The sequence below is a fragment of the Camellia sinensis genome, chromosome 5, assembly GCF_055761805.1.
Source record: "Camellia sinensis isolate YWXY chromosome 5, ASM5576180v1, whole genome shotgun sequence".
Taxonomy (NCBI): Eukaryota; Viridiplantae; Streptophyta; class Magnoliopsida; order Ericales; family Theaceae; genus Camellia; species Camellia sinensis.
Genome location: NC_138965.1, coordinates 90281860 through 90296427, shown reverse-complemented (window position 1 = coordinate 90296427; position 14568 = coordinate 90281860). Strand labels below are relative to the sequence as shown.

General features: G+C 32.4%; 1 protein-coding gene across 26 annotated transcripts in view; it reads left to right on the top strand.

Moving 5' to 3' along the window:
- Positions 1-949: 949 nt before the first annotated feature.
- LOC114268956 (putative disease resistance protein At4g27220) overlaps positions 950-14568 on the top strand; it is a 32468-nt gene continuing 18849 nt past the window's right edge. For 12 of the 26 annotated variants that reach the window (XR_014329752.1, XR_014329751.1, XR_014329750.1 and 9 more), the window contains exons 1-3: positions 962-4825; positions 9010-9762; positions 12801-13442. Coding sequence is in view for 4 of the 26 variants with exons in the window: in XM_082869223.1 (XP_082725349.1) it covers positions 1832-4825; positions 9010-9762; positions 12801-13442 (4389 nt within the window). In the remaining 22 variants the exon portion in view is untranslated. Of the gene's footprint in view, positions 4826-9009; positions 9763-12800; positions 13443-14568 lie in introns of all 26 variants that reach the window. The other 14 variants (XR_014329763.1, XR_014329758.1, XR_014329760.1 and 11 more) reach the window with 2 other exon arrangements.

The following is a 14568-nucleotide window of genomic DNA, read 5'->3' as shown; positions in this document are numbered from 1 at the left end:
GGAGTGAGAAAATGAGATGGTGAAATAATGGCCAATTGTTTTTTTATTCACTCAAAATGTTCAGTCAACTATTTTTGGTAATAAAAAATTAGGACAAAGGCGAATAATTTATTGGCGACCAAATTAATTGGGTTGTCATTTAGATTTTCGACGACTAAATAATGTCTGTCGCCAAACAAATACAATCGGCGACTAAAATTTTTGTAACATAAATTAACTTGGTCGTCGAAAATTTTTTAGTGCTCTCTCATAGAATTTTCACTTGGCGCCAAACTCAATAACGACCAAAAATTTAAATTTGTTGCCAAAAGTTTAGTTTTTAGAGACCATAAATATTCCGTTGCCAATTATGTATCTTTGGCAACTAAATTTTTGTTTGGTTGCTAAAAAACGTCACCAATTTTATTTTATTTTATTTATTTATTTTTTTTGTAGTGGTACGTTTGTCAACCTCAATATAGTAACTATTGAAACTATTATTGTGATAACATCTCAATGTATTTTATAGATGTTTGTATTAACAAATTTAAAGATATTTGTGTTGACAAATTTTGTGAATGTTTTTATGGATGTTTGTACATTTTATATTTTTATGGATACTTGATACTTTAAGGAAAGAGAATTTGTAAACGTGGGTAATAGATAATTGGACAAATCTAATTTGTTTGGAAACGTTATACCAGAATTATTCAAATTATTTAGCAATATATAACCGAACATCCTAATCATAAATTTTAAAAAAAAAAAATGTTGTAAGAAAAATGAATTTGTAAATGTGCGATAATAGATAATTGGATAAATGTAATTTGTTCAGTAATATAATATCGAAATAATTCAATGAGAATTTTAAAAATAGTTGCAGGAGTTTTGGAAAATAGTTTAATTTAGGATTAGTTTTAGCATTATAATGAGAATTTTAATTATTTTTTAAAAATATAATAAGAAGATAAGGTGTAAAGAGATAAGATTGTTCCAATTGAATTTGTAGCCTGGTTGTTGTAGCGACCGATCTTCACAATCCAGAGCACTGTTAGACCATATCACTTGTCTTTAATCTTACAATTACCTACTCCAACTACTTCAATTTTCCAGTCAAACCAGTAATCCGCACAAATATAGGCTGCTTGGGATGCCTTTTCTCAAACCCTAATTGTTTCGCTTTGAATACCCTTCTATTCGATTTCCTTATTGCTCTTTTTCTGTTTGTTAAAAGCTTTGCTCTTCAAGTTGACAAGGGAAAATTTCAAGGGTTTTTCTTTCTTCATTTCCACTTCAATTATTATTATTATTATTATTCTCTCTGTTTCATCTTTGCTTGCCAAAAAAAATAAAAAATAAAAAAAATCTATGTATTCCCTTTTGGTTTTAGAAAGCTTTGTAATCTCCTCCTCTGCAACTCTATTATAACTTTTGTGTTGAACAATTTAGTATTTTCTGCATTCTGTTATCATTTTACCAAGCTCACTTTCTTCATTTCTATTTCTATTCTAGTACAAAACTCTCTTTGTCCAATTTTATTATAATTCTCTATATTCAACTCAACCATTCTTTTTGCCAAAAAAAAAAAAAAAAAAAACCCTTTTGTGTTTGTTCAACCATTAGCTTGAAAAGCAATTTGTATCCCCTTCTGATTTTGCAAAGTGTTCCTTTCCTATCTATATATCCTCTACAAAATAGTAATACTCCCATTGTACCATTTTGATTTGCAAAGCTCAGATTCCTCAATTCCATTTCAATTATTGTAGAAAAGCCCTTTGTTGTGTTCTATTTTTACATTTTAGGTTGCACTGTCCTAAAACACTCGTGAGAGAGAGGTCGGGTGGGGTGAGGAATGGCTGGAAACATTGTTCTTTCCTTAGTAGTGAAGATTGGAGAATATCTGGTTGCTCCAGTGAGCCGCCAGTTTGGTTATTTGATTTTCTATGAAACCAACATTAACAATCTCGAAAACCAAGTCCTCAAGTTGGAAGATAAAAAATTTGGAGTAGAACAATTAGTTGTTGCAGCAGAGACAAAGAGAGAAACTATTGGACCAGATGTCAAGCGGTGGTTGACAGCGGTGAATGAGCTCAGCCAAGAGGCCACGGAATTCATCGAGCATGAAGTTAAAGCAAATAAAGGGTGTCTGAATGGGTGGTGTCCAAATTTGAAGTCACGCTACTCATTGAGCAGGAAAGCTACAAAGAAAACTCAAGTTGTGGAAAAGCTTTCTGGAGCAGGAAATTTCCCTAGGGTGTCCTACCCTGAACCTCCAGTGGGGATGGCATCCACAGGCACTAGAGGCTTTAAGCATTTTGAATCTAGAAGATCCATTATGAAAGGACTCATGAAGGCACTGGAAGATGATAGTATCAACATGATTGGGATATGTGGGATGGGAGGTGTTGGCAAGACAACAATAGTGAAAGAAGTTGAAAAAAGAGCAAAAGAAGGGAATATGTTCAATGAGGTTGTCATTGGTACAGTGTCCCAAAGTCCTGAGGTGAAGAAGATTCAAGGTGAAATTGCAGATATATTGCAGTTCAAACTTGAGGAGGAGACTGAACTTGGAAGATCACGCCGACTATGTGCAAGACTAAAGACCATTAACAGAATTCTTGTGATATTGGATGATGTTTGGAAGAGTATTGAATTAAATGACATAGGAATTCCATTTGGGGATGATCACAAAGGCTGTAAAATTTTGCTGACTTCAAGATTTGATTATGTATGTGATGATATGGGAGCTCAACAGAAATTTACAGTTGAAGTCTTACCTAAAGAAGAAGCATGGAATCTCTTCAAGGAGATAGCTGGAATTTCTAATGACCCAAGTCCTACGACTGATTTACATTGCACGCAGATAGCAGTTGCGAATGAATGTGGAGGCCTACCGATTGCTATTGTTACTGTTGGAAGGGCACTTAGAGCTAAAGTTCAGTCTTCATGGGATTCCGCTCTTTGTCAATTACAAAAGTCCATCGTCAAAAACATTAGGGGAGTAGATGAAAATGTATTTAAGTCCCTGGAGTTGAGTTACAACTACTTAGAAAGTAAGGAAGCCCAAAAATTATTTTTGTTTTGTTCCTTATATCCTGAAGATTTTGATATTCCAATAGAAGATCTTGTTAGATATGGGATTGGGCTTGAATTGTTTGAGGGCACTGATACAATAGGCGAAGCAAGAGACACAGTACATGACGTTATTGATTACCTCAAAAAATGCTATCTATTAATAGATAGTGAGAGAACAGAGTCTGTGAAAATACATGATATCATACGCGATGTGGCTATATCTATTGCATCTAGGGAGGAGCATTCGTTTATGGTGAGATGTGACAAAGCATTGGAAGATTGGCCGGAGAAAGATCGACTAAAAAATTACGCTGTAATCTCATTAAAACTTAATGGTATGCATGGGCTTCCTGGTTTAGAATTTCCAAAACTCCAGCTTCTAAATCTAGATTGCAATGCTGGATTACCATCATTATTCTCATTTTTTTTCCACAAAAGGATGGAGGAGGTCAAAGTGCAAGAGACCCCAGATAGTTTCTACCAAGGGATGAAAGAACTCAGAGTGCTAGCTTTGTCCAATATATACGGATCACTGCCCACATCACTCCGAAATTTGACCAACCTCCGAACCTTGTCACTTTTTCGTTGCGAACTTATTGATGATGATGTCTCTGTAATCGGAGCATTAGAGAATCTGGAAATTTTGAGATTTACCAACTCTCGTATCAAGGAATTGCCAAAAGAAATAATAGGTCACCTTGCTCACTTGAAGGTACTTGATTTGTTAAATTGCATAGTGGAAAGGATTTACCCAGGTGTTTTGTCAAGTTTATCAATGCTACAAGAGCTGTATATTGGGTACAGCTTTAGAAGATTTGGTGAAGCTGGAACAGAAGAAAGTATGGAAAGAACAACTGCAATCATCGCTGAGCTTGCATCCTTGTCCAATTTGGTGGCTTTGGATATTGGTCTATTAAATATTAAATCCTTGCCAAGAGATTGGGTCATTGAGAAGGTGAAAAAGTTCAATATAAGAGTTGACCCATCTCATCCCATCATGGACCGGCCTTATTATCTGTTACCGAATAAGTTGAATCTCAGTTCACTGCATGTGACTGATCTTATGGATAGTAACCTTAAGATGCTATTGAAGAGCACTAAAATTCTGGCCTTAACGCAAATTAAGGGTTTGAAGGATATTCTCAGTGATTTAGACAAAGATGGTTTTGAAAACTTGACGAATTTGTCACTGTCATATTGTGATGATTTGGAATACCTTATCAACAAACAAGATGAGGTGGTTTTGCAGAGAGCGTTCCCTTTCCCTGTGTTAGAGAATATACGTCTTTCTAGACTAAATAATTTCAAAGGGATTATTTGTCGTGGCCAGCTACAAAATTTTTTGCCTGAACTGACACATTTGTGGATGGGTCCCCCTCCACTTAAATGGCTTGGCAAATTGAGATTTGTAGATTTGTATCGTTGTGATAAACTGGAAAGTGTGTTCTCACTTTCTATGGCTAAAAATCTTATGCATCTGGAGAAAATTGAGATATATGAATGTTGTATGATGGACGTAATTGTTTCGAATGAAGGAGGAGATTGTGATATAGCAGTGGCAACAACAGATAAAGTCGAATTTCCTAAACTAAAAAGTATGGTTCTTCGGAAACTGCCAAGTTTTACAGCATTCGGCAAAGCCATGAATGCAATTGAACTACCAAAATTGGAGTATTTGGATCTCAAGGAAATACCAAAGCTCAATAGTCTCTGCCCTTCTTCCGCTTCTGCTTCTGCTTTTGCCTACATTCAGTCGCTCTTTTACAACAAGGTATGCTTTCTTTGATTATTTAAGAGCACCTCGTTTTCCAATTTTCTGTGCAACTTTTGGGCTATAACGTGTATGAATGATTTTTTGCATAATTGCATTTGATGTATCAATGTATAAACGTGAATATAATATATTTTGAATTGAATATGTTTAGATGGAAGATAAGAATATCAAACTAAACCTGAAATTAGTATATCCTGGAATAAATGGCCACCTTAAAGTTTTGTATGTTCATCGTGTTAATATGCTTAGTATTTTGATTAAAAGCTTAGTTGAAGTTCAGGTTGTAATTTTGTGAACTTTGACCAAATTATTTAAAACATTAGGGTTATGTTGGGATGGAAGAATTTGAAATGGAGGGATTTGACATTAAGACAATATATATATATATATATATAAGATGCTTGATTATTAATATTCTATTAAAGCACTTAGGCTATGTTTGATTGTTGGATTTGGATCCCTCTTCTTTTCTTTTTTTTTTTTTTTTCACTCTATAAATCATTTTCTAAATTCATGATCCAAACATAACCTTAAAAGGAGGTTCGTGTAGTTGTGCGATATAGATTTTTACAAGGGTTTTTGTTTTACTAGAATTCTACTTGGTGGAATTTTAAATTGCTATTTTACGGTATGAACTTGACACCACTCATTTTCAGAATATAACTTTTAGCTTAATGTAGTATTTTATATCTTGATTTTAAGAATGAATTCAGAGTTTGATAAATGAATTTGAAACTTGATTAACATAGTTATTTGAAATTTGTTCTTTTTTTGTTTTGGCATAAACGATAGGTTGTTAGTGGGTTAGTAAGATTACAAATTTACAATGAAAGGCCGCAGTCACTCCATTGACTTGAACCTTGAACCTCTGACTTTCTCACTTTCCCACTTTCCCAAGGGATAGCTACATGGATCACTCTGGGCAAACTAACGTGTCCCAAAGGATCTTATTTATTTAGTTTTATCAATTGGTAATGGAATATTGAATTTTACAAATATCAAGACAATTATGTCAAATTGGACAACTAAACCATTTAAGAATGGTGAACAATACATACCCACAAGCACACCACTAACTACATAATACAAGAAGACCCCGACAGAGAGGAAAGGAACAACTAAGAAAGACCACATGTAGGCAAGATATATATATATATATATATTGGTGGAAAATATTATATTTTTACAATATCAAGTAAATTACGTCAAACGGTACAATCAATCATTTAAAAAAGTCAAATAGTACATACTTGCAACCCCAACACTAACAACCACCATATAAGATAAGAAAGACCCATAATAAGGAAGAAATAATCATTCATTGCCTTTAGCAAGAAATAATCTTTCTTGTACAAAAATATTAACACAATGCATGATCCACATCTCTACAACATCCTTTACTTTAAAATTATTAATCATTGTCTATTAATTACCTTGAAGGGTTGAAAAAATAAAGCATAGTCGTGAACCCTTAAAGAATCATTCAACCATAAAGGGGAATAGCCATAAAGCTTAGTCCGTTACCTGCTAACTTTATATATATATATATATATATTTATTTATTTATTACTTTTTTTTTTTTAAATGTGATTTCTTCTCATCTAGATATATAAAGGGCTATGATGCATGTACACGGACACGAGACACGGGACACGACACGAATACGTAAATTTTTTAAAAATGGGGGACACGATTCGCTGGGGACACATTTAATATATATAATTAGCTATTTATTATATGTCTAAAATTTTTAAAAAAATTGTTGGTTCTTATACAATTACAATAATAATAAAATTAATAAATATATTTCCTTAATTTTTTTAATAAAAATGAGTTTTTTAAATAAAAATAATTTATTCTATGAATTCTAGGTTTAACAAAAATAAGGATAAAAGAAAAAATAAAAAAAAGGGAGGGGAGAAATCAGGAAAATAAAGGAGGAGAGAGAAATAGGAAAAAAAAAAATAAATAAATAAAGAGAAATGAAAGAGGGGAGAGGTGAAATCAGAAAAGGGAGAGGTGAAATCAGAAAAGGGAGAGAAAACATCAGAGAAGACGAAGAGAAGAAAGAGAAAACGGAGGCGAAACAGAATACGGAGGAGAAGAAGAAAATGAAGAAAAGAAGAAGAAGAAAGAAGACGAAGGATAGAGAAGACGAAAAGAAGAAGAAGAATAGAGAAGACGAAGAAGAATACCTCAGTGCTTCTTGGGCTTCTTCGATTGATCTCTTTTGAATAGGTTAGGGCTTCTTCCTTCAATCGATCTCTCCCTCGATCTCTTTCTCTCTCTCTCCTCTCCAACAGGTTAGGGCTTCTTTGTTCCACGTTGCGTGTGTCCGGAAAGTGTCATCGCGTGTCCACGGCATGTCCGACTAGAAAAATTCAAAAAAAAAGGGACACGTTAGAGAGAGTGTCGGACGCGTGTCGGACGCGTGTCTGTGTCCGACACTCATACGCAGGCCCTGGGGACGTGTTGGTGCTTCATAGATAAAGGGAGATGTTCCTCATTTTTGAAGTTGTAATTTTTTAATTTCAAAAACAATGAATGCCGTATGTTTGGTTTACAAGTTCTTTTATATTTTGACTCTACAAGGGATATAATTGGAATTTTGTAACTATTTTATCAAATTAAATCAAACTAATTCTAGTGCCTTAATCAAGTGAAATTGGCCAAATGAAATATTTTTCCCTGCCATTTTGCATTGTCATTATGCTCAGTTAAATTAAATAAATTTACATAATTTTTCACAAATTTTGCAACTATTTTAAATTTTAAATTTAATGTCTTTTTTTTTATTGCAAATTTAATGTTTGGGAAAGTGTTTGACTTGGTGGAATGGAATAATTTCATCTTGGGCTACCATCTAATAATTTCATCTACACTTTTTTCCTTTTCTTTTTTATTTATTTATTTATTTATTTTTTTTTGTGATTTCATACGCCCTGTTCTAAATTTAACTTGTTTCTTTTCAATCCTTAAAGCCTAAGCCATTCTTGAATCCTTTCAAACCTCACAAGACAGCAAAAAACTCAACCATGTGCTGCTTTTGTTTGATTTTTCTAATGTTGTAACGTATACACATGTACACACAAACAAACAGACAGTCAATATTTGATTTGTTTTCTTGATCAGTCTTTATTTGAACTCAAACTCGACAGACATTTTGAGTTTAGTATGATTTCTGCCATCTAATTTTGATTAAGGTAGTAAGTCAAGAATCTGAAGGAAAACCATTGGGATGAGCTTGTGGAACTGGTGAAAGTCAGAATCTCCTTTTGGGAGAAAAGTTTTGCTAATATCACAGAGTACGCAAATCAATGATTTCATCTTCTCCCTGGATGGTGTCAAGAATATGAGAATCAATGCTTAACTTTCCTTTGTCTCTTCAGCTCCTCAGATAGCATCTTGCCATCTGTGGTGTTTTCTTTTCTTTTCTTTTTTTCTTCTCCTGCTCTCTTCCTGAGACTTTGCACATGATTGGCTAGGTAGATGGTTCCAACCTAGTTGGAATGATCTTATCTAGCAATGATGTGGTCTTTGGTTAGGGTTTCTTGTACTCCCTTATGTACTTATACATTGTTTTCTTCATCAATGAATTCTCTTTTGCTGATCAAAAAAAGAAAAAAAGGGTTGTAAGTCTCTCCTCGTGAAGAAAAAGTGGAGAAAGAAAAGAAAAGGTATAGTTAGCAAGTTTAAAGATAGGATTGTTCTTACATTAAGAAAAAAAGAAGAAGATTATTCTTTTATTGGCCAATGGTTTACTTCTTCGATAATTAACTCACTATGATGATTGATAATAGTAATAGTAATGACCAGCAATGTAGGCTCTACTTTATTGATCCATCAATTACATCCAAATTTCAATTACATGCTCTCATTGGATAAGAGTTTGTCTCACATTTACTTCTTTGATGTTAGGTGTTGAAATCTTATTTACCCATTAATGTTATTACTTGTACAGTTATACGTATCTCATTTCCTATGATTATTATCTTGTTTCTTATAACACTTTGAAATTAGAAACTTTAAGTAATGCATAGTTAAATTTGAATGTTCAAATTTTTTTAAGAAATATTGAAGTTTAATTATTTAACTTTGAAGTATATTAATTTAAATATTAAATGGAAATAAAGTTTGGTGTGTTTAATTATGCTTTTAACCTTGCGAAATCAACTTTACAGGTTAAATTGACTTCCCTTGAGAAGTTGTCTGTCACTGCAATGGATAATCTAATAGAGATATGGCCTGACAAACTTCAAGCTAAACTAAGAGAGATCAGAGTTCAATTGTGTCATGGGTTTTTGAATATTCTTTTTCCATCTAATTTGATTAAGGGCATGCAAAGTCTTGAACTACTTGAAGTGAAACAGTGTCGATCTGTGAAAGTATTATTTGACCTTGAAGGACTAATTACTAGGGAAGGCCATCCAGATACACTATTGCATTCATTAACAAATATGAACCTACGACATCTACCAAAGTTGACACATGTTTGGAAAGACAATTTACCAGGAATTCGAGGTTTACAAAACCTAACATCCCTATTAATTAAAGGTTGTGGCAGTTTGAGATATATATTCTCAGTTTCTCTAGCCAAACTTCTGGGGAAACTACAGGAAATAGAGGTAATTGAATGTGGTGTGATGGAAGCGATCATTGATGAGGAACCAGAAGTAGGTTATGATGTCACAACAAATATTTGCATATTCCCTCAACTAAGGAGTCTCAAACTCTGTGATCTGCCAAACCTTAGGAGTTTGTGCCTTCAGGCTTCCACGTTTGAAGGAACATTGTTGAAGATCGTGAAAGTAATCAATTGTCCCAACTTGAATGAACTCCCTTCAGCATTCCAATGCCTGCAAGAGTTACGGAGGAGCAATGTTCAAAAAGAGGAATTTTTTAACTCAGCTCAACACCATTTCTTGGATGGAAAGGTAAATTAGTTTTCTTAAACTTATGACATTCACCATTAATAATCCATTCTTTGAAAGAAACTGTTTTCAAGATCCATTGAACTAAGGATGAACGTCTACATGTTGAAGGGAAAGAATTTTTCGGTAAACAAAATCGTAGAGTAAGCTATTTATTACCAATGTGGTCCAAGATTTTACATAAAATTTTTCAGTGTAATGATGATGATGACACTTATCTAAAAGAAATTATGATGATGACATTTTTTAATTAAATGTTATCTTAATGAGAAATGCTATGTATCTCAAATATTCTACTAAATATTCTACCAAACCTCTTACATGGGGTGAAACTCACACAAATCCACATGTATGTGGGTCTCATACCTATGTGAGAGATTTGGTAGAATATTTGGGGTCCTTAGCATTACTCTATCTTAATAGGTACACTGTTCAAAAATGATAAAACTGATACAACCACATCATTCTATATATAAATTTCATATACTTTTTCTATTTATATATCTTTGTTTTATTTTGTTTTTTTTGGCAATTGTGTCCAAATCCCAAATAAAACGGGGGTTAAAATTGATTGTGTTGAGTTCAGTTTAATTAGAGTAATGCTAGTCGGCAATCTTCATACCCAGATATAAAATAGAGTAAATTCTCCAATTGTATGTGATATTGTTTGTTATGTGAACTGTTAGAATTGCAGACATATTTCAAAATACAAATCTGTTTGGTTTCAAATAGTTTCATTAATTATATGATTTAATATTGGGCCAATTACCCTAACAGTCCGTATAGTTTGGGACTCATGTTACTTTGGTCCTGACTTTTCAATTGTGACACATTTGACCTTCCATTTTAAATCTTATTTCAAATAAGAAAAATTGAAGATACCATTGCTTAATTTCAAGGGCAAAATTGTTAATTTGATAAAATATAAACTAACTTGACAAAAATAAACGTAAAAAAAAATATTTTTAAATTTTTAAAAATTATTTGTACCCACAAAAAATAAAATTATATAAAATTGATAAATCTTTTAGACATTTATTTATTTATTTATTTTACTAAATAAATTTTTGTTACGTGTTTAGATGATGATCATGTAATGGGTGATTGTTAAGATTTTAATGTGTAATCGATATATTTAATATATGAAATGTTTTTAATTTTGGATTTTTTGATTTAATGGATTGGTTTAATAATAATATTAAAGTTGTCGCTATATTTGACTTTTACAAAAATAGAAACTAATTTCATGAAAATAAAAACAACCACCTATTACATGATCATCATCCAAACACATAATAAAAATTAATTTGGTAAATAAATAAATAAATAAATGTCTAAAAGATTTATTAATTTTACATAATTTTATCTTTAGTGAGAGAAATAATTTTTAAAAATTTAAAAATATTTTTTTTGACATTTATTTTTGTCAAGTTAGTTTATATTTTATCAAATTGATAATTTTGCCTTTGAAATTAAGTAATGGTATCTTCAATTGTCCTTACTTGGAACAAGATTCAAAAGTTAGGATCAAATGCGTCACAATTTAAAAGTCAAGGACCAAAGTGACACAAGCCCCAAGCTATAGGACCGTTAGTATAATTCACCCTATAATATTATATTACGTATTCATCACCTATTTATTCTTTATAACCGCTTGCCTACGTTGTGTATCAAGTGGACATTGAATTTGAATGCTTTAACCGTTGGGTCCAAATTGGTGTGGAACCTTTCTATAAATATTAAAATCACATTGAACATGTTTTCGTTTGTATTGTTACAAATAGCTTTTGTTAAAAGAACATCTATATATATATATGTGTGTGTGTGTGTGTATAATTCTAATAGGAGACATGAAATCCCAAAAAAAATTCTAATATTTTATCAATTCTATACTATTCTTCCATCAACTGGCCATGTCAAAGATCATAAATATTTTCCTATGTATATATTATTTTATTTGATTTTTATGATAATGAAACGAGCTATTTTTTATGCCTCTACATTGCTTGTGCATGTTTGTGGGAAAGCAATAGCTGAATCTTGGAGGATAAGACATCATTAACTTGGTGAACCAGGTGACGCACTCTGTGGGGGCAGAGCCTACTCCTTAGAATAGCGATTGACACGCCTTTGTTGATAAATATTTGTTACGATCATATTTTATGTATTTGCATTGCACCTCTATAAATAATTTTCGTTATTGTTATACAAAATTATTTATTTTCTGATTATTTTTAACATGGACAGCTACCAAGAAAAAGAAAAATGTTGAAGAAAAAATAGTAGAAGAAATATTTCAACATCATATTATTAGGTTTTCACCAAATATGCCAAAGTAAATTTGTTGATTTTCTAGTTAAGGACATGTAGGTTGGCAGAGATTTCATGAAATATCAAACTACATATTCATTTAATTCAATTATATGGTGGAGATCGTATCCATTGTTGGTATTCTTACATTATTCTAGTATTTACTAGAGACCTGTACAAGGGGTTAATAGTGTAAATGGAGCTTCTGTATGTTTACGTTTTTCATCTTTTATTATTTCCAATGGTTTCGATTTTTGTTGCACATATCACAATATGAGTTTTATTTGTTTTATTTTATTGCCACGTTGGTCTAAGTTAACATGTGGTTTTAAAGTCATGTTTGTCTTATTCAGTGATTCATAATTTTTCAACTTTTATTATTTCCAATGGTTTTGAATTTTGTTTACGTTTTTCATCTTTTATTATTTCCAATGGTTTCGATTTTTGTTGCACATATCACAATATGAGTTTTATTTGTTTTATTTTATTGCCACGTTGGTCTAAGTTAACATGTGGTTTTAAAGTCATGTTTGTCTTATTCAGTGATTCATAATTTTTCAACTTTTATTATTTCCAATGGTTTTGAATTTTGTTGAACATATCACAATATGAGTTTTGTTTTATTTTATTTTATTGCCACATTGGTCTTAGTTAAGGTGTGGTTTTAAAGTCGGTTTGTTTTATTCAGTAATTTGTAAATATGTTACTAACACAAGTGATTGCAATTGCAGTTTAGTTTAAGAAGCAAGGGGGAACTTACTGTCACGGGAATAGATGAGCCAACTGAGATATGGCACAATCAACTTGGAGTCGGGTGCCTTCACAAAGTAAGAGTCATGTGGGTCCAGTGCTGTAGGACATTATTAAGTATTGTTTCGTCTAATTTAATACAAAGATTACACGAAGTTGAAGAGCTAAAGGTATGGTGGTGTGATTCCTTGGAAATGATATTTGACCTCAAAGAGGAGGTATGTGTTGGTGTTGGTGACGAAGGAACATCAATCACTCAGTTAAGCAAATTGGAAGTGAAGTATTTGCCCAAGCTGACGCATATATGGAATTGTCTTCCCCAACAAACTCATTGTTTCAGAAATCTAAGTTATCTAAAAGTGAAGAATTGTGACAACTTGAGATATATATTCACAATTTCCATGGCCAAAGTCCTCGTGAATCTAAAAGATCTAATAATTAGACATTGCAAGAAGGTAGAAAAGATTGTCACCAGGGAAAACGAAGAAGAAGAAATCCATTTGCCCCAATTTCGCCGTGTCGAACTTCATGATCTTCCAAGTCTTGTGTGTTTCGGCCCTAACATAAATGATACTCAAATTCCAGCCGATCAATGCCATTACCGTTTTCTCCCAAATTTCCAGGTAAAACTCCAATTATAGATTTCCAAGTTTTCAACAAACTCAAGAAGACAACTTCACCGATCAATTTTTTAGCTGTTTTACATCTTACAACTAAGAAAATGGTAGTCATGGTAAATGACTACAGACAATGACTATATGACAACTGCCACATTACTCATGAACATGGTTAACTATAGGGATAATTACAATTAGGTGCACATAAGTTTGTAAATTGACAATTGAGGTAATCCTAAAAATGATATTAATACAAAGAAAATATCTTAGGCTGACTTATTGGCCGAAGCCCACTTATGTGTCACATGAGCCACAGTGAATGAATTGGCCCACAAATTATGTTAGAATGAATTGCTCATACCTTTTCGACTTTAGTAGCATTGCTAATAATGTTAACTTTCAAAATAATTTTGTTCGTAAGACTTGAGGGTTATAGCCTCTATGTTTCTAGTTCAATTCTTAGCAAAATCAAGCCTCTTGCTTTCCACCTGGTAATGAGGAGTGATGTTCTTCTTCTTTCCTTTTTTTTTTTTTGGTTGTCGTTGTTATTGTTGTTGTTGTTGATAAAGGAGTGGTGCATCTTATTATCCCCAAGTTTGAGTGCGGTTGTGTCCTGGGTTATCAAAAAAAAAATATATATATATATATATATTATGGGCAATTTGCACTCGTAATTCTTGTACTTTATTTCATGGTCAATTTAGTCCTTCTTGTTCTAATTAAATCAATTTCACTCTTAATTTTTTTTTTTTTTTTTTCCACGTTGTGTCAATTTAGGCTAATTGATAACGCCCTATTAGAAAATTGACTAAAATCAAGAGAAAAAATAGTTCATTCACGTTCTCCAAAGTGATTGAGGGGTTGACATCTAATTTGAAATGATCCATTTCTTTTGAATGAATTATTTTGCCATTGATTCATGTATAAATTACAATTTCTTAACGGATGTTGTCAATTGGGTTGAATTGACACAATGTGAAGAATGAAGGGGTAAAATTGATAACAATTAGAATTACAGAGATCAAATTAATACAAAATGCAAATTACAGAGACCTTTTATGAGGCTAGAACCAGTCAAAAGGGTGAAATAAGGTAGTACACACAACATCTGCCTCGTTAGCAACCATAGTGT